The sequence below is a fragment of the Notamacropus eugenii genome, chromosome 5, assembly GCF_028372415.1.
Source record: "Notamacropus eugenii isolate mMacEug1 chromosome 5, mMacEug1.pri_v2, whole genome shotgun sequence".
NCBI classification, from domain to species: domain Eukaryota; kingdom Metazoa; phylum Chordata; class Mammalia; order Diprotodontia; family Macropodidae; genus Notamacropus; species Notamacropus eugenii.
This window is the reverse complement of record NC_092876.1, coordinates 377,237,353-377,256,280: the sequence shown is the minus strand read 5'-3', so window position 1 is coordinate 377,256,280 and position 18,928 is coordinate 377,237,353. Positions and strand designations below refer to the sequence as shown.

Sequence of the window (18,928 nt, the reverse complement as noted above, 5' to 3'; positions counted from 1 at the left end):
CTATTTGCGTAGCGATGGCTAAGATATGTCTTTGGGCATTATGCTTTAAAAATAAATCACTAAAAGTCCAATTCTAGCTTTAGATGTCTACTTCTAAGCTCACAAGGCTAATAAATGACAAAGTAGAATGACCTAGGTCTTTTGAGTTCGAATCTGGTGTTGTTTCTACTAATGAAGGTCTCTGGAGTCTGGTCCAACAATAAGGGTCTGGAATTGGAACACAGACTAGTTCTGTAAATCCAGAAATATTAGGAGAACTAGCAGATAACCTCAGGAGCCCAAAAAGCACATCTAAGACAGCTATTTACTTGGAAGTGGCTGGGGGAAAATCTCTAAAACAGCTTTTTTTGGTGATGAAGCAACCCCTTAATAGCCATCTACTAGTCAAGAAACACAGCAGGCTAAAGACAGTGTACAAGTACTGCTTCACTATGTAGAAGAAATGTTTGTAAAATACCAACCTTTTCGTGTGAAAGTTGAGAGTATGGATGAATAGGAAAGAAAAATGTAAGAAGTATGACAGATCAGAGATGGCAGTAAATGAACAGTGTGACAGAACTACACTATAAAATAATTCAATAATTCATTGTTGCCTACCAATAACAGGGGAGAGGAAGGAAAAGAAATGAGGAAATGCTGCATTTTACAGTGAACAGCCAAGCCATATTAAGAGTAGGGTACCATAGTCTATAGCTACAACAGAATTGTTTACCATAGGGTTCCAATCTTCTAGTGAAGATAGGGTTAAAAGTAAAAATAAAACTGATGCAACTGTATTAGTGCTGCATCTAACCAGTTTGATCAAGTTCCTATTCTTTGAAGAGTCAGTCTTAAAAAGTTGAGAAATTCAATGAGTTGTCAGTGAAAGGATCAAAGTGTTCAATTACAACAGTACCTTTTCCCAACTCAAGGCAGCCGGGTGGTGTAACAGTGGAGAGAGTGCCAGGTCTGGAGTCAATAAGACTTGAGTTCGAATTTGGCTCCAGATGCTTACTAGCTACGTGACCTTGGGCAAATCACTTAACCCTGTTTGTCAAGCTGGAGAAGGAAATGACAAACCACTGTAGCATCCTTGCCAAGAAAACTCCCAAAATAGGATCGAGTCACACAACTGAAATAACTGAACAATAAACTTGTTTGTAGAAAATCATGTTCTGGTGTCTATCCTATTCTGTTTGTCACTTATTTCTGATGATTAAGAATTGGAGGCTTCAGCTTCCCCAAACACTGGAACCCAAATTAATTTTTATTGATGCCTTTAAATTTTTACACACCCATTTCCCAAAATAGTCCCTTGTAAAATGTCTGATATAAAAAAAAAAAAATTAAGGAAAACTGGGGGGAAAACCTGCCAATTTTGACAGCATACACAACATTCTGCACTTATAGGCCTCTAACTCTTTACGCCATTACATCTCACCTAAGATATGTAAGGTCCTTAAAAATGGTTAATTCAGTGAATGTTATTTCTCACTTTTGCCTTTGTTCATATTTTCCTGAATTGGGATGCATTCCCCTTTTTAAATTGCAGCAATTTCATGTTGCTTCATGAAATATTTTCTGCCTATTCCAGTTCTGCGATAGTTCTCTTTTGAATTCCTGTAACATTTAATAGTATGGTCCTGTTAAACCAGCCTCTTTACGGTTTCTGGTACACGACAGTCATTCCTTGTGTTTGCATCTTTGCAGAGACTATTAGCTGTTAGTCCCTACAATTGGAATGTACCCTCTCTTTACTTCCAACTCAGAATTCCTAGCTTCTTCCAAACAATGTCTGAAGGTAGGAAGAAGTTAGGTGGCAGCAGAAAGGGAGACACTGATTATTCGAGGGATAATCATCAATAGAGTAACATCTTAGGGGAGACAGGAAGGGTGGGATAAAAAAAAAAAAGTGCACTTAGGCAGTGTGGTGGTCAGTGGATAAGAGTACTAGACCTGGAGTCAGGAAGACTCCAGTTCAAATGCTGCCTCAGACATTCACTACGTGTGTGACCCTAGGCAAACCACTTGACCACTGCTTGGCTCAGTTTCATCATCTGTAAAATGGAATAAAGCACTACATAAATATTACCTATTACTAGCTAGCTATTAGATGCAAACATAATAAAAAGAAGTCTTGTAAATGTGAAAACCATTTTATCCTCTGAGACTTGAGAGGCAGGGAGGGTAGGCAAGGACAAAAAGGTCTAGAGGAAGGGAAGAACAGTTCAGGATAGATAGCTTCAATTTCTCCAAATAGGAAGCAATGCCATCTGGTAAGGTACTGGGTATGTGGGTCATGGGTATTTGATTTAGAATAGTTACCATGGAGAGTGGTAAGTTTAATGGAGATGAATAAAAGAATTGCTGAGCAGAAGTAAAGACCCAGTTAGCAAAGCTTCTACACAGTTCAGCTCTTAATCGTTCATGATTTTTACAACCTAAATATATAGACTGCAATAGTCAGTCTATACTCATAAATTCTGTGGGAGAGGAAGGATCACCCAAACTAATTTCCAACACATGACATTTAGGTCCTACCAGCTCCTAAAAAATATTGAGAATAGCATCATCTTCAGAAAAAAACCCACCACCATCAAACCTACATGCAGTGAAAGATCATAGTTCTTGAAAAGCTGGTTCTGTTTTTGCAGCTGGGTAAAATAACAAGGTGGGGAAAAGGGCGAAGTATGTGTGTGGCCAAGAATTTCACAGAATCCTAGATAAAAAGACCAAATTTCAAAACTGTTAGTTAAAAGTTCTCTTTTATTATGTTGAATTCAATAATACTTTTCGAGATATAGGTAGTTTTTCCAGGAACTATTGGATTATGACCATATCATCTGTTTACAAACATAACACATAATTTATAGAATAAGATTCCATACTTTCTACAATGCCAAAAACCCCACGCAACTTTCCTAGCTATGGTCTATTCTATATGCTTACTATCAGCTAAAATATGCAAATAAACACCTTTATAAAAGTATGAAACTAATTATCAAGAGGAAATGCAGTTATCATTGTTACTCTTGTTGAGGAAAGAAAATACCCTCAAGACTCCAAATACCTAACAATGATAAAAGATTATGCAAAAGTGTACTGTTTACATAACTTTTGGTCTCAGCAACCACTTCATTTCATTTATAGGGGGAATCTTATATTCATGCTCCAAGTTTTCTGGGGTTTTTTGGTATTATACCATTCTTGGTACTTGATGCTGTCAGATAAATACTTAGTACAAAATTTGACAATCAAAAAAATCTTTTCAGCACTAGGAATATTGCCTAAATTTATAAATAATAAATCCACATGTATGCTGTAAATTTTGTTTTCTTTGTGAGCCAATTTTTATATTTCAGTTTAAGATCAGTTAACCAAATCAATAATACGACATTTGTCTTATTTACAGTTTAATTAAGATGAATATATTAGATTAGTCAAAGTAAAATCTTCTAAACAACTTTTAAAGCCAAAATAATTGTCAGCGCATTTCATCCAGCATTATTCATTATGACAGTATTTTTCAAAAGTATAAGTTATTTTGGTTGGATTACCTGAAAAAATATGACAAGAAAAAGTGCCCTATAGTTCTAATTAGAAAGGTTAATTTACAGAAGCTTAGAAAGCTAAGACTAGATACAGTAGATTTGATTGGCTCTTACTTACAATGCATACTATGACATCACATACTTAAGAAGTTTTCTGTATTCAACTTAGAAGGTGTTTCTTCCCAAGAAATTGAACTTTTCTGTCAAATGCACTTGATCGAATAGGTGAATTTGGTTCATAAAATGGATTCATTGCAAACTAAGGAATGGAAAAAGAGTATTAGACTTATAGATATAATGTTTATAAAATAAAACTTAGAGCTTCAAATTTAAATTAAGACTCCTGAAAATAAATTTCTGCAAATACCTCAAGATAAATCAAAATAAGTCTTTTAAGGAGCAAATTTTTAAAGGATACACTTGCGATTCTTTAAAGAAGTTCAGGTTTGTTTTCAGTTTTAAAGATATTTATCAGGATGACAAGCATGAAAAAAAGACTTCCTCACAAATATATGAAAAACTTAATATCAAATAATTGTCTGGGAACCAAAAATTGCCCTAGAAGTCTAGTCTGAAAATAAAAGAGAAGAGTGTCTAATGTTTACTAGTAATCCTATTCAAGACAACCTCAATTCTTCCCTCTCTACCACCAAAACTTGAGATTCTCTACCTTAACAACTAGGGAAGATGCTCCTATTTTTACCAGTTGAAGAAGGATGTTATGAAGACTAATGGCATAGTCTAAATAATTTTGCGTGATAAGCAAATATATTTAAAATATTTTTTAAATTATTTGGCAATTCTTTTTGCTATGGTAACAGTTTTTCTCAACAGCTTTTCAGTTAGTTTTCTCAGGCTACTTTAAATGTTAAGTAAAACAGATCACATGACTTGAAATTGGACTGTTTTATGATGTAACAAGTGTTTCCTGTTAGTTTACAATTTACATTCTATTATTTTTACAAAATACCCTCCTTATTTTGTTATGAACTTAAACATCAACAGACACGTATATTTCAAAATACAAAGAACAATAAATAGGAATGACATGAATTTCAACTTACTATGTAGTTTGTTTTAGAAAAAGTGTATTGTAATGTCAATATGGTAGCAACAGAACTGTCCTGCTTGTCTGCATCCCTTTCTGAATGTCCTTCTGCTCTTTTCTGTTTATTTTAAAAAGTGTTTTGTTGATGCATTTTTCTTTTCTTTTTGTTTCACTATCCAATTCCCTCCCCCACCCCTAATGTGTTCTTTTGATTTCTTAAATTGGTTGGTTCCAGAACTTCTGTTAAATTTCCAGGTAACAACTCAATTATGCGCTAAAACAAAGGTGACAGTACAGCTAATTTACTTTTAGATTATTTACATCTGACTTTGAAATTAACATATATTTTACAGATCAGTTATGTTGCCAATTATGTTTAAAGAAATATTAAAAATAGTTGAGGCTGACTACACAGCATTGAGATGAAGGGACAGTAGGGAACAGTAGGGGAAAGCTAAACAAATTAAAAACTGGCTGTAGATATCCAGGGTTAATCAGTATAAAAGCTCTGAAATGGGAGCCAGAAGGCTTTGGGGCTGGTTGTAGTTCTGTCATCTGTCTAGGGAACCCAGACCCATCAAAAACTTTAGATGTTCTAAAGTCCCTTCCTGCAGTCCTGAAATTCTAGGATTCTAATCCTCAAAGTGGAAAATTCTACACGCGTTAAGAATCAGCCATACTTTTCCGTGTGTATCACTAGAACAAACAAAATGAAAACAAAAACAATTATCTACATGGAAGCCCAATGTTGAATTTCTATTTTCATGTTCTTCAACTGAAACCCAAGAAATTACTGATTAAACTAACAGTTTATTAAACACTACAGCTACCTTTCAGATCATGTCTATCAGTTTCATTTTTCAAAAATGAACTATTTTTTGATGCTCCATTTTCATTAACCATTTAATAGTGCAGGGTAGCTAAGTGGTGCCAGGCCTAGAGTCAGGAAGACTCATCTTTGTGAGTTCAAATCTGGCCTCAGACACTTATTAGCTGTGTGACCCTGGGCAAGTCACTTAACCCTATTTTTGCCTCAGTTCCTTATTTGTAAAATGAGCTATAGAAGAAAATGGCAAACCAACTCAGTATCTTTGCCAAGAAAATCCCAAATGCAGTTATGAAGAGTTGGATACGAATGAAAAACAACTTAATAATTCTCATCATATTCATAACATATGGAGAATAGTAACCTTAAACACAATGTCCCTCTCTTTGAATTTCATCTTATTGTTACATGATATCCCTCTCTATGGTCTGAAACTTAAAAATCTTAAAAAATTACAAAATGTAACCTACCTTTATATATAAATCATAGACATCACTAAAGAAGTTCTTTATTCCATCTTCTTGTCTTACATCATGAAGCATAATAAATCTCATATGTAAAATAGTTAAGTACATCATGTTTTCTTTTAAAAAAAAAAAACAAACAAAAAAAACCCCTGGAAAGCCAACAGTTGGTATTGTAGTCATTTAAGTCATGTCAGTAAAAAGCAGCATAGTCTATGCTGTGGTATTGAACTCTAACAGAAATGGGAATGGGGGGGTAGGGTGCAGGGGGTGGGACAGTTGCGCATGGGAGAGAGGGAAGAGACAGCATTAAACCATACATAATGATTCCTGAGGGCTGCATGGTGATGTGGTTTTAAAACTTAATATTGTTTATGTGTATGTCCATGTATCTAATCTATGTAATAATATCTTCTGTAATTTTTATTTTATTAAATGCTCCCCACTTACACTTTAATCTGGTTTGAACTTCACTTGGGAGTGCTGCAGACAGCACATGGTCCTGTGACAAAGGTCACATCTTTTGACACCTTTGGTCTAGTGGACAGAAAACTCTGACACACTGGTAGTTAACCCTGAATGAGCGTTAGTACCAGAGGTATCTTTCTAATGCTGACTTGCACTGATGCTGTTGAGTTTCCCCACCTTGCATTCATTCCCCTGTATAAATGCAATCACTGGTCCAGTTCTTATCCCTAACTTATTATTAAAAACAGGTTTTAAAACACTTTGGTTGTTTTGAGAAGCTTTGTGGTAAAGAAACTTCAAACACAAACTTCTGTGATGTTGCAGAGTGAGGCAATGTCCTGGACCAAGTGGTCCTCAATCTATCTGTGACATGATAGTGTTAGGCACTTGCCTGAGGCAATGGTCTTCCATCATCAAGTCTAGCATTCTCTGGTAGGCCAACAATGACTCCCAAAGACTTTTAATACAGTACTTAACTAAAAACCTTATCTCTTAAATTTCAAAAGTAAACTACAAACAGGATTTTACATATAACTTTAGATAAAATTTAATTTCTTTTAATAAATGCAGGAAGCCTGGATTTTTCTTTTTCTCAAATTCACAACACCTTTTTCTAAAATATAGATTAATACCTTTAAGGGAAGATTTTTTTTTTAACTTTTCATAATGATGGAATCCCATTACAGTCTCAAACCCTGGCAAATATACACACAGTGTTGCTACAGTTCTTCTTTTCAGATTTTAACTTAATGTACAATTTTTAGATGTATTATTGATAGGAAAAGGATATGCCCTGCAGTAACAAAAGCAGAAACAAACCATTCATTGAATTTGTCCACAGTTTTCAGGTACATATTGTTAGACAGCCACATATTTTCATCTACTAGGTCAAGGGCTGCATGAGCTATGAACTGGTTCAGATGACGATGATCATCCTGGAATAAAACACAGAAAGCAGCAGATTATTAGTTTCACTTTGCAGAATACAAATATTTCATTATTAAAACTTTTAGGTGTGGTTTTAAGCCACCCAATTTTATTTTCCTGCTTGTATTCTTAAGGTCATTACTATTATAATGCTACACTATTTTTACTTAATGTTCTGTTCTATATTTTAAAACCAAAAATATTAACTCATATAACCAATATGTGTCAGAAGAGGCCCTTAAAACAAGTTCTTGACTCTAAGCTCAGTTCTCTATTTATCAAGAAAATGTACTTCATAATTTTTTCTTGTTAAAAACGGGAAATTATTCTAGGCTTGATTTTTTAAGTTTCATAAAGTACACACTAAGAGACAGGTATGTAGGGGAATTTAAGTGTTATCAATAATTAAAATAGTTCTTGAATAAAATGCCACTTATTGTGCTAAATGGAGGTAAAAAGGCGAGTTAAAAGAAGTGTTACTAAAAAAATAGATGGGACAGGGGTAGCTAGGTTTATCATTGGAAAATAATAGTTATGTTGAAAGAAATCAGATGGAGTTTCAATGCTTTAAGGTATTCAGATTAGTCAATAATTAAATAGATCAGTCCTTTAAGACTTTCTTCCATGTCATTCAGTAATCTAATGCATCAAAAGCTTCCAAGCTCTCTCCTAACATGGAGAATACCAATGGAGCATTCTAGATGCCCACTTGTCATTCATTGCTCTCACTATGTGAAAATTTTGTCATACAATTCTTTGAAGACACCCTTTACTCTTATTTTTTGGAAAACTGAATTGGTTCTATGTTGTAGCCTGCTCACATCCACCATATACCTTTCCATTGCCTTCTCTGCAATATTTGTTTTTAGTTCCAGGTCTCTTTCTCATAGAGTAATAATGGTAAAATGTTTATATTGAAAAGATGAATTTTTGCTTTTTATGAGAAGCACTTAGCCAGTAAGAATGTAATGTCCCCAAAGCAAACCAACTTATTCTCCTCCTGTTCAACTCTGGTCTAGACTTAAGTATTGTCTGTCTCAAATATACATACTTTTGGAAAAGTTCTCATGGGTGTCCTTTCAGATGCATGTTGAAATCTGGCTAATAGATGTTTTTATCTAAATAAATAGTCTTTCCTGTGTGGATGGACAGGCCAAACTCCTTTTAGCGATTAGAGATCTTGGAGCCAAGATGGCATAGTGATCAGTAACTGCTATCTCACTCCCCTTGTTGACCTCGACGAGCCAAGAGAACTTTTCCCTGGGAAAAACCCTGGAACAGTGGGAGCAGCAGCAGGAGTAAATAGACTCTCAGCCTGTGAGGCTAGAAAGATCACTAAGGAGGGTTCCTTTTTCTGTGGCCAAAGTTGACCAGTGCAGGATCAGAGCTGTCCCAGATAGCCCCACCTCAACAAACCTGAAGAAGATCCTGAGCCCCAGTGGGAGAAGCCAGCAACTGCCAACACCAGGACCCCAAGCATGTCCCAGCATCCCAGGGAAATTGGAAAGACACTAGCATAGACAGCTGAGCTTGCCTGTGCTCTAGCTCATCGGAGGAGAACTCCTGTGACCAGACCACCCCTCCCCCACACTTAACGAGCTAGCTCCAGGGTAACTATGTGGAAACCCCAAAAGACCTCACCTGGCCTCTACTTTCAAACACCAGGCAGCTCAGCACCAGGTAAGCTGCTGCATTTTAGTGTCTACCTGAAAGAATCAGAGGCCACAACACATAAAGCCTCAAGTTTTAGGCACAAGAACTGTGGGACAGAGCTCCCTGTACTATAGATGCAGAGATCTATTTTAAAAGCCAGGAAAAGGGTTATTATCATGAGTAAGAAGCAAAGCAGAAAAGACCATAGAATCTTTCCACGGGGACAAGGGCCAAAACACAAATCCCAAAGAGGTCAGCATTGAGACTGTACCCCCATCTGAAACTTCAGAAGAGAATATGAACTGGTCTGAAGCACAAAGAGCCTTCTTGGAAGAGCTCTGGAAGGATTTTAAAACCCAAATTAGAGAAATAGAAGAAAAACTGGCCAATGATTTTAAAAATATGCAAAAAGAATTCACTAAAGAGAACAGCTCCTTAAAAAGAAAATTGGACAAATGTTAAAGAAAGTACAAACCTAACTGGTGAAAAGAACTCCTTAAAAGGAACAACTGGACCGATGGAAAAGGAGATGCAAAAGTTAACTGAAGAAAACAATTTGATAAAAAAATAGAATCGAGCAAGTAGAAGCTAATGAATCTATGAGACATCAAGAATCAATCAAACAGAATCTAAAGAATGAAAAGATAGAAGAAAATGTAAAATATCTAATTGGAAAAACAACTGACCTGGAAAATAGATCGAGGAGAGAAAATCTAAGAATTACTGGGCTACCAGAAAGCCATGATGAAAAAAAGAGCCTGGACAATATCATCCAAGAAATCATCAAGGAAAATTGCCCAGAAGTCCTAGACTCAGATAGTGATAGAAAGTGATAGAAAGAATCCACTGTTCACCTCCTGAAAGGGACCCCAAACTAAAAACACCAAGGAATATCGTTGCCAAATTCCAGAACTATCAAGTGAAGAAGAAAATACTGCAGGCAGCCAGAAAGAAACAATTCAAATACCAAGGAGCTACAGTCAGGATCACACAGGACCTTGCAGCTTCTACATTAAAAGAGCAAAGGAATTGGAATATGATATTCCGTAAAGCAAAGGAGCTGGGACTACAACCAAGGATTAATTACCCAGCAAAGTTGAGCATAATATTTCAGGCAAGGGGATGGACATTCAATGAAATAAGGGATTTCCTGACCTTTCTGATGAAAAGGCCAGAAGTCAACAGAAAATTTGATCTTCAAATGTAGGTCTCAAGAGAGGCATAAAAAGGTAAACAGGGGGAAAGAAACTGTTACACAATATGGGCAAACTGTTTACAGCCCTATAAGGGAAAATGATACTTGTTAATCTTGAGAATTATATATTTATTATGAAGTGTAAAAAGGATATATACAGATAGAGGGAGTGAGTATAAATTAAATGATGTGATAACAAATGTGATTTAAGGGCACAAAGGGATTGTAATGGGAGATATGAAAAGGAGGAGGCAGAAAAAAATAAATTCCAACACAGGAAGATGCACAAAAATAAATTACAGTAGAGGGAAAGAGGAGAGGGAGATGAGCATTGTTTGAGAGGTACTCATCTCTCCAATCTCATCTGATTGGATTCAAGGAGGGTACAACAAACTGTTAAGAATAGAAATACAATTAGCTCTATAGGTAGTAGGAGAGGAAGGAGGAAAGAAAAGGGAGGGGAGGCTAAAAGGGAGTGAAGAAGTAGTAAGGGAAAAGGGGATTAAAAGGGAGGGAGGCTGAAAGAAGGGAGGGAAGACTGTGGGAGGTAGTGGTCAAAAATTAAAACTATTGTGGAGGGGAAGAGAGAAGGGAGAACTAAAAGCATAAACAAGGGGAAAGGGGATGGAGGGAAAAATACAGATAGTAATCGCAACTGTGAACATGAGTGGGATGAGCTCTCCTGTAAATGGAGATGGATAGCAGACTGGATTAAAAACCAAAAAATCCAACAATATGTTGTTTACGAGAAACACATTTGAAAAGGGGGCATACACACAGGGTAAAAGGTTGGAGCAGAATATTTTGTGCTTCAGCTGATGTAAAAAAAAGCAGGGGTAGCAGTCCTAATCTCAAACAAAACAAAAGCAGAAATAGATCTAATCAAAAGAGATGAGGAAGGAAACTATATCCTGCTAAAAGGTACTACAGACAATGAAGCAATTTCATTACTAAACATATATGCTCCAAGTGGTATAGCATCCAAAGTCTTGGAGAAGAAGTTAAGGAAGTTACAGGAGTGATTAGAGATCTCACAAGAGACTCTGCAGTTGGGGGCTTGATAAGAACAAAATGTTATATACACTTGCCCACATGTTGGCTTCTCCATTAGAGTGTGAACTTCTTGAGCTTAAGGTACTGTCTTTTGTCTTTCTTTGTGTCCCTAGCATTTTGCATGCTAAGTGCATTGCTCATAGTAGAAGCTTAATAAATGTTTTTTGACTGACTCACATTCTGTGGACATCAGATAAGCTTTAGCACGACTAATTTACCTCAAGGACAACCCACCAAAGTATGTAGAAAATTAAAGGAAGAGGGGGGCGGAGCCAAGATGGCGGAGTAGAAAGACGCACATACGCTACCTCTGAACCCACTGCCCATAAAATACCTGTAAAAAACAAGGAACCACCGTCGAATTCTGGAGTAGCAGAAGTCCGCAGAGCGGAGCGGACGAGATTTCTGCTCCAGAGAGCCTGAAAACCTCTCCCAGGGGGTCCCTCACGCCCCGGACCCGGCGCAGAGCCCAACCCTGCCTCGGCAGCGCAGCGCCGAAAGCAGCAGATCTGAGCAGGCTTCAGGGACAGAATCTCCAGCAGCCGCGCGGGTCCCTCCACCCACAGGTGACAAGGGTCGGTGAGAGGGTCTCTTTGGAGGGTCGAGAGTGGAGTGGGGTGCCCCCATAACTCAGGCCCCCTTGGGAGGCAGCAGCAGAGGCGGGAGCAGACCAGGGCTCCCCAAGCAGGCAGGACCCCGGATCCATTGTTGAAGGTCTCTGCATAAATCCCCTGAGGGAACAGAGCCTGTGAGGCAGCCCTGCCCTGACCTGAGCACCTGAACTTAATCTCACACTGAACAGCAGCCCTGCCCCCGCCCAAAGCCCTGAGGCTGGGAAGCAGAATTTGAATCTCAGACCCCAAGTGCTGGCTGGGCAGATCTGGAGGCGAGGTGGGGGTGGAGAGGACACTCAGAAGTCAAGTCACTGGCTGGGAAAATGCCCAGAAAAGGGAAAAAACATAAGACTATAGAAGGTTACTTTCTTGGTGAACAGGCATTTCCTCCCTTCCTTTCTGATGAGGAAGAACAATGCTTACCATCAGGGAAAAACGCAGAAGTGAAGGCTTCTGTATCCCAACCCACCCAATGGGCTCAGACCATGGAAGAGCTCAAAAAGGATTTTGAAAATCAAGTTAGAGAGGTGAAGGAAAAACTGGGAAGAGAACTGAGTGACATGCAAGCAAAGCATGAAAAACAAGTAAACACCCTGCTAAAGGACACCCAAAAAAATGCTGAAGAAAATAACACCTTGAAAAATAGGCTAACTCAATTGGCAAAAGAGGTTCAAAAAGCCAACGAGGAGAAGAATGCTTTCAAAAGCAGACTTAGCCAAATGGAAAAGGAGATTCAAAAGCTCACTGAAGAAAATAGTTCTTTCAAAATTAGAATGGAACAGATGGAGGCTAATGACTTTATGAGAAACCAAGAAATCACAAAACAAAACCAAAAGAATGAAAAAATGGAAGATAATATGAAATATCTCACTGGAAAAACAACTGACCTGGAGAATAGATCCAGGAGAGACAATTTAAAAATTATGGGCCTACCTGAAAGCCATGATCAAAAGAAGAGCCTAGACATCATCTTTCATGAAATTATCAAGGAAAACTGCCCTGAGATTCTAGAACCAGAGGGCAAAATAAGTATTCAAGGAATCCACAGATCACCTCCTGAAAGAGATCCAAAAAGAGAAACTCCTAGGAACACTGTGGCCAAATTCCAGAGTTCCCAGGTCAAGGAGAAAATATTGCAAGCAGCTAGAAAGAAACAATTCAAGTACTGTGGAAATACAATCAGGATAACACAAGATCTAGCAGCTTCTACATTAAGGGATCGAAGGGCATGGAATAGGATATTCCAGAAGTCAAAGGAACTAGGACTAAAACCAAGAATCACCTACCCAGCAAAACTGAGTATAATACTTCAGGGGAAAAATTGGTCTTTCAATGAAATAGAGCACTTTCAAGCATTCTTGATGAAAAGACCAGAGCTGAAAAGAAAATTTGACTTTCAAACACAAGAATGAAAAGAAGCATGAAAAAGTAAATAGCAAAGAGAAGTCATAAGGGACTTTACTAAAGTTGAACTGTTTACATTCCTACATGGAAAGACAATATTTGTAACTCTTTAAACTATTCAGTATCTGGGTACTGGGTGGGATTACACACACACACATGCACACGCACATGCACACACACATAGAGACAGAGTGCACAGAGTGAATTGAAGGGGATGGGATCATATCTTAAAAAAATGAAATCAAGCAGTGAGAGAGAAATATATTGGGAGGAGAAAGGGAGACATGGAATGGGGCAAATTATCTCTCATAAAAGAGGCAAGTAAAAGACTTATTAGTGGAGGGATAAAGAGGGGAGGTGAGAGAAAAACATGAAGTTTACTCTCATCACATTCCACTAAAGGAAGGAATAAAATGCACACTCATTTTGGTATGAAAACCTATCTTACAATACAGGAAAGTGGGGGATAAGGGGATAAGCAGGGTGGGGGGGATGATGGAAGGGAGAGCATGGGGAGGAGGGAGCAATTTGAGGTCAACACTGTTGGGGAGGGACAGGATCAAAAGAGAGAACAGAAGTAATGGGGGACAGGATAGGATGGAGGGAAATATAATTAGTTCTCACACAACACTACTATTATGGAAGTCATTTGCAAAACTACACATATTTGGCCTATATTGAAATGCTTGCCTTCCAAAGGGAAGGGGTGGGGAGGGAGGGAGGGCAGATTGGCAGACAGGGGCAATTAGAATACTTGGTGTTTTGGGGTGGGGGGAGGGGACAAAGGAGGAGAAAATTTGGAACCCAAAATTTTGTGAAAATGAATGTTAAAAGTTAAATAAATAAATAAATTTAAAGAAGAAAATTAAAGAAGAATCAAAAGCATAAAACCTTTAGATGCCATATATGTTGTGTTCTAGTAAACAATGCCAAATGTGAATTATTTAGCATATAGATTAAATATAAGAACAAATGTTTTCTTCCATACTTATGCATTCCATATCCATTACCAGAAGAGGAGAAATTTATTAAATGCATACTGTATACTAGGCATTGGGTGTATAAACCAAACTACCTTCCCTCAAGAAATTTGTCAAAATATTTGTTTGGAAAAACATGTTCACAGAAAGGTAAATTCAAAATATACATAGTAATTTCATGATAATGGATGGGGAGGAGGAACTAGTAACTGTTGGGAATCAGGATAAGCTTCCTTTCTTTAGGAGATGACAACTGAGATGATCTGGGAAGAATCCAGGGATTCTTTGAAGCGGGAGAGCTTCCCAGGTATGAGGGATAACTCTGCAAAGCCACAGAGATGGGAGATAGAATATAGCAAATGTTAGGGTGAATATTCAAGAAGAATGGAACAATATAAAGTAATAAACCTCTTTAACCCTTTCACTCAGGGGTTTATAATTTAGTTATGCCCTGAAAAGAAATCTGATGACTCATGGTATAACTTTCATTTTACTCTGAAGACATCAATTCTTACCACACTGATACTGTACTATAAAATAGAATGTCGTGCTTTCATTGTTGTTTTTTTTTTAAATAAGAGGAAACACTGTGCAGCAGAAAGTTTTATTGAATTGGGAGTAAAGTTCTAATGTTGGCTGTTATATCTACCTTACTGTGTGACCTGGGAGTAAATCACTCCAACTCATTAGACATTAGTTTCCTTGTCTGTTTCATCACTAAGATCTTAGCCCATATTTATCATGACAATACCAAAATCACTTTAAAGAATTTTTAAAGTTGCATACACACCTTAGATTCCACTTTTCCAGTTGGTAAAAATTCCATTTCAAAAACTGGATTATCATGATGGCCTACAATTACAAAGTAGAAACTTCCAGACATTGTCTCCAATATACAGGTCCTAAGTAAATGAGATAACAAATCTCTTTGTGAATTTTATGCTAAAAATAGAAATGTAAATCTAGCGATCTTAAAACATCATAAATTTACATGGAAGATGCATGTTACTGAAGCAAAATTAATGAGATCATCTGTGAGAGATAGAAAAACAAATTAAAATGTCTAATATATTATAAGCAGTGGGGAGAGATTAAGGACACAGAAAATGTTTTATTTTAAAAATGCTTTATTATAAGCTTTAAATTAATCCATGTAACAATTAAACTTGCTTTTTGGTTATTAACATCTAATTAAAGGCATTTTAAAGCATAAAATGTCTCAAGTTTCTTCCAGGTTTATTTACCTATTAATTCTCATTTACTTTTAAATGATTATAGTTAGCATGTACTCTGTTCTTTGGGCTTCCCCTTGCATCATTTCATCATATTCATCATAAAGATTTTTTTCAATTCTTTACCATTCGTAATTGAATTATAATATTCATTGTATTAATATGACCTTTCCCAATTTTTAGGACATTTAGGTTTCTTCCAAAGTTTTTACAATGAAAATTATTCCACATAAGAATGAGATACACATTTTCAGACAATGCCAATGTGTGGATTTGTTTTGCTTCACTAAACTTTTTTGTTACAAAGGAGTGCTTGGAGGGAGTAGGAAGGTTTGGACAGGAGAATTATAAAGAATTGACACATATACACAAAGAAATGAAAGATGTATCAGTAAAACGTTAAAAGAAACACACACACTCACAGATGGGAGATTAGAAGAGGATTCTGACAAGCTTAGCAGTGCCAGTTTTACCATGTTAAATTTAATGTATACTTAAAGTACAAAGACAAATACCTGTCTGCTTTCAAGGAGCTTTGTCTGGATCAGTGACTTTCTTGTTACATTTCATTTAACTTTTTTTTTTGCCAATTTGCTAAGTGTGATGTAGCATGAGGTAGCACCTTAGTTATTAAAATTTGCATCTACTTGGTTAATAGTGGGTTTGGGCACTCTTAAGTAGTTATTAACAATTAGTGTTTGCTTTTAAATTGCCTATTTTTATCCTCTGGGGGCAGGGAGTTGTTTCTGTAAAAATTTTAACAATTCTCTAGTCCAGATGCCAAGTTTTTAGTATGTGATATTGGCTGTAAAAATTTCCTCCAATCTGACATTTTTAAAAAATCATACCATTTTTGTTGTACAGAAACTTTTTTTAATGTAATCAAGCAACTTATCTTTTCTCCACTAATTATTCTATTTCTGTAACAGAAATATTTCCCCTAAAGATTGAAACAAATATGACATTCTATCCTTTCCCTTCCATTTTTTCTATAGTTCTTTTTATGTTTAAGTCTATCATCCATTTGAAATTCACTTAGGTATTACATGTGAGATATTAGTAGAGGTTCATTTCTTGCCAGATATATTTTTAAGTTTGACTGATGCCTTTTCTTTTTAAATTCTCATCTTTTCCCAACATATACACTGCTTCCACACACCTGTTTGCTGCTTAGAATACTCACTTGGGGTGGGAGGGAGGTAAGAGAGATGAAAGAAAGGTTGCAGAGGTGGAAACAATACTTTTTATGTGAAAAAAGACTTACAACTTTTACTTAATTACAAGTTCAACATTAATGGTACGATGTGGCTGGCATATAAGCAAATGCTAAAATGCATTAATAGAAGTATAATGTCTAAAACAAGGGAGTATTGTAATAACCCTAATGCACTGTGCACTGCTAACACATGATGCAATTACATACTCCCTTTTGAACATCAAATTTTAAGATGAACTTAGATGAAACTGGAAACACCCAGAAAAGGAAAACCAGTATAGTGAAGGATCTGAAACAAAACAAAACAAAACCAAGCCATATCAAGAATTGCTGAAAATTGTTTTGCCTGGCAAATCTCAAATATGTGGAGGGTTATTATGTGAAAGCGGGATCAGTCTTTGTAACTGTTTGGCGTTTGGTATTTGGTTAAAGGAGATCAAGTTAAGGGTAAGTCTATGGGGAAATAAATTTGGCTGAATATAAGGAAACGGCTAACAATCTGTCATGACAATGAAACTGCTCCATTCAATGACAGTCACGTGCAGAATGCTGACTTTGGAAAGGGAGGATCACAGTTCAAATCCTGCCCCAGCCAATTACTTTGGCTACAAATGATCGTGGCAAGTCATTTACTCTCTAGGTCTCAATGTTATCAACTCTAAAATGTTGAGGCTTCATTAATTAAATTAAAATTCAACATTAAAATAAGGCTGGAAAACCTCAGAGGTTCCTTTCATTTCTACCATGAAACTGCATGATCTTTTCTGAGACCTCCTCCGTCTAGATTTTTGCAGCTTTTGGTAATATTAACCACTCCCTCCTCCTAGTTCTCATCCTACCTGACTGAATGCTTCTCAGTCTCCTGAGAACAAACACATCCTAAACAAAAACATCCTAAACCTTCTACTTTCCGATTTCCCCTTAATTCCTGGGCCTTCTTTCTGTGGATGACTTCCAATTTAACCTGTGCGCAGCTTGTCCGCACGCAGCTGTCCTGCTCTCGTCCGCCCCATCGGACCGGGAGCTCCCGGCGCTGGGGCTCAGCACAGCGGCCGGCCCGCAGCACAGCGGCCGGCCCGCAGCACAGCGGCCGGCCCGCAGCACAGCGGCCGGCCCGCAGCACAGCGGCCGGCCCGCAGCACAGCGGCCGGCCCGCAGCACAGCGGCCGGGGCTCAGCACAGCGGCCGGCCCGCAGCACAGCGGCCGGCCCGCAGCACAGCGGCCGGCCCGCAGCACAGCGGCCGGGGCTCAGCACAGCGGCCGGCCCGCAGCACAGCGGCCGGGGCTCAGCACAGCGGCCGGCCCGCAGCACAGCGGCCGGGGCTCAGCACAGCGGCCGGCCCGCAGCACAGCGGCCGGGGCTCAGCACAGCGGCCGGCCCGCAGCACAGCGGCCGGGGCTCAGCACAGCGGCCGGCCCGCAGCACAGCGGCCGGGGCTCAGCACAGCGGCCGGCCCGCAGCACAGCGGCCGGCCCGCAGCACAGCGGCCGGGGCTCAGCACAGCGGCCGGCCCGCAGCACAGCGGCCGGGGCTCAGCACAGCGGCCGGGGCTCAGCACAGCGGCCGGCCCGCAGCACAGCGGCCGGCCCGCAGCACAGCGGCCGGGGCTCAGCACAGCGGCCGGCCCGCAGCACAAGCTTCATCGATCTTTATTACCCGACTGGCGATCCACGCATCTTAACCAAATGCTCCTGGAGGACATCCAGGAAGCAAACAAAACAAATTCACCGCCCATAACGGTGGAGGGACTGAATACAATGATCTCGGTAGAGTTCGTTGGAGAAACAAATTCAATAGGCCTGCCTTCTGAGTAATTTTAAAAAAGTTATGAAAAAGGTATCGCCATCAAGACACAGTGCCAGGCGGCGGAGGGAGAAAACCGTGGAAAGTCGGCCAGCACTTTACCCTTTGCTAGGCAACAGAAGGGCCAACCAGCACCAGGTAAATAGGGCGGGCAGAAACTCGCCCATTTCTTAGAGGAGGGGCTCCTACCCCTTCAATTCTAACCCTACGGGGGGATGGTCCTAGAGGTCCTGGGGGGAGGGGAAGGAGAGAAGGAGAGTGAGAAAAGGAGGGGGGAGGAGGAAGAGGAGGGCGGGGCTTTGCTATAAGCACGGGCACCGGACACCCTCCCCGTCTCAATCAGCCTCTCTTAGGCCTTCTCCGGTCCTTACCTGTGGGCAGGACGCGACACCTGCCCCAACCACACCAGCCCCGACCTCCCTCGGTCAAACTCCAGGTAGAACTTCGACCTCGGGAGCTCTAGCGGCGCTCTGCGGCGCCCCAGTTCTCGCGAGAACTGAGCCCGCCGCGGAT

General features: G+C 39.0%; 2 protein-coding genes across 7 annotated transcripts in view; one reads left to right on the top strand and one right to left on the bottom strand.

The window, feature by feature from the left end:
• Positions 1–2,727: 2,727 nt before the first annotated feature.
• Positions 2,728–18,917, bottom strand: TRAPPC2 (trafficking protein particle complex subunit 2). Of its 2 annotated transcripts, none has more exons than XM_072614356.1 (5): positions 18,787–18,917; positions 14,953–15,064; positions 7,127–7,271; positions 5,875–5,960; positions 2,728–3,789 (listed from the first exon to the last, which is right to left on the bottom strand). In XM_072614356.1, exons 2-5 carry the CDS (start codon positions 15,043–15,045, stop codon positions 3,691–3,693), a joined length of 423 nt encoding a protein of 140 aa, XP_072470457.1. In that variant the 5' UTR covers positions 15,046–15,064; positions 18,787–18,917; the 3' UTR covers positions 2,728–3,690. The 2 variants fall into 2 exon arrangements, with proteins under 2 accessions (XP_072470457.1, XP_072470458.1); XM_072614357.1 differs by having other exon boundaries at positions 5,875–5,961; positions 7,128–7,271; positions 14,953–15,014; positions 18,787–18,907.
• OFD1 (OFD1 centriole and centriolar satellite protein) overlaps positions 18,535–18,928 on the top strand; it is a 55,993-nt gene continuing 55,599 nt past the window's right edge. For 4 of the 5 annotated variants that reach the window (XR_011968087.1, XR_011968086.1, XR_011968088.1 and 1 more), the window contains exon 1: positions 18,536–18,553. The gene's annotated coding sequence lies outside the window, so the exon portion shown is untranslated. Of the gene's footprint in view, positions 18,554–18,928 lie in introns of all 5 variants that reach the window. The other variant, XR_011968089.1, reaches the window with a different exon arrangement.

What these genes read in the sequence shown, in the direction of transcription:
- TRAPPC2 (XM_072614356.1), bottom strand. Translation starts at nt 15,045, where the DNA reads ATGTCTGGAAGTTTCTACTTTGTAATTGTAGGCCATCATGATAATCCA. An exon ending in CTGGAAAAGTGGAATCTAAG is followed by an intron (nt 7,272 to 14,952) that starts GTGTGTATGCAA and finishes GTTTTATTCCAG; the next exon opens with GATGATCATCGTCATCTGAA. An exon ending in TGCTTTTGTTACTGCAGGGC is followed by an intron (nt 5,961 to 7,126) that starts ATATCCTTTTCC and finishes TAACTATTTTAC; the next exon opens with ATATGAGATTTATTATGCTT.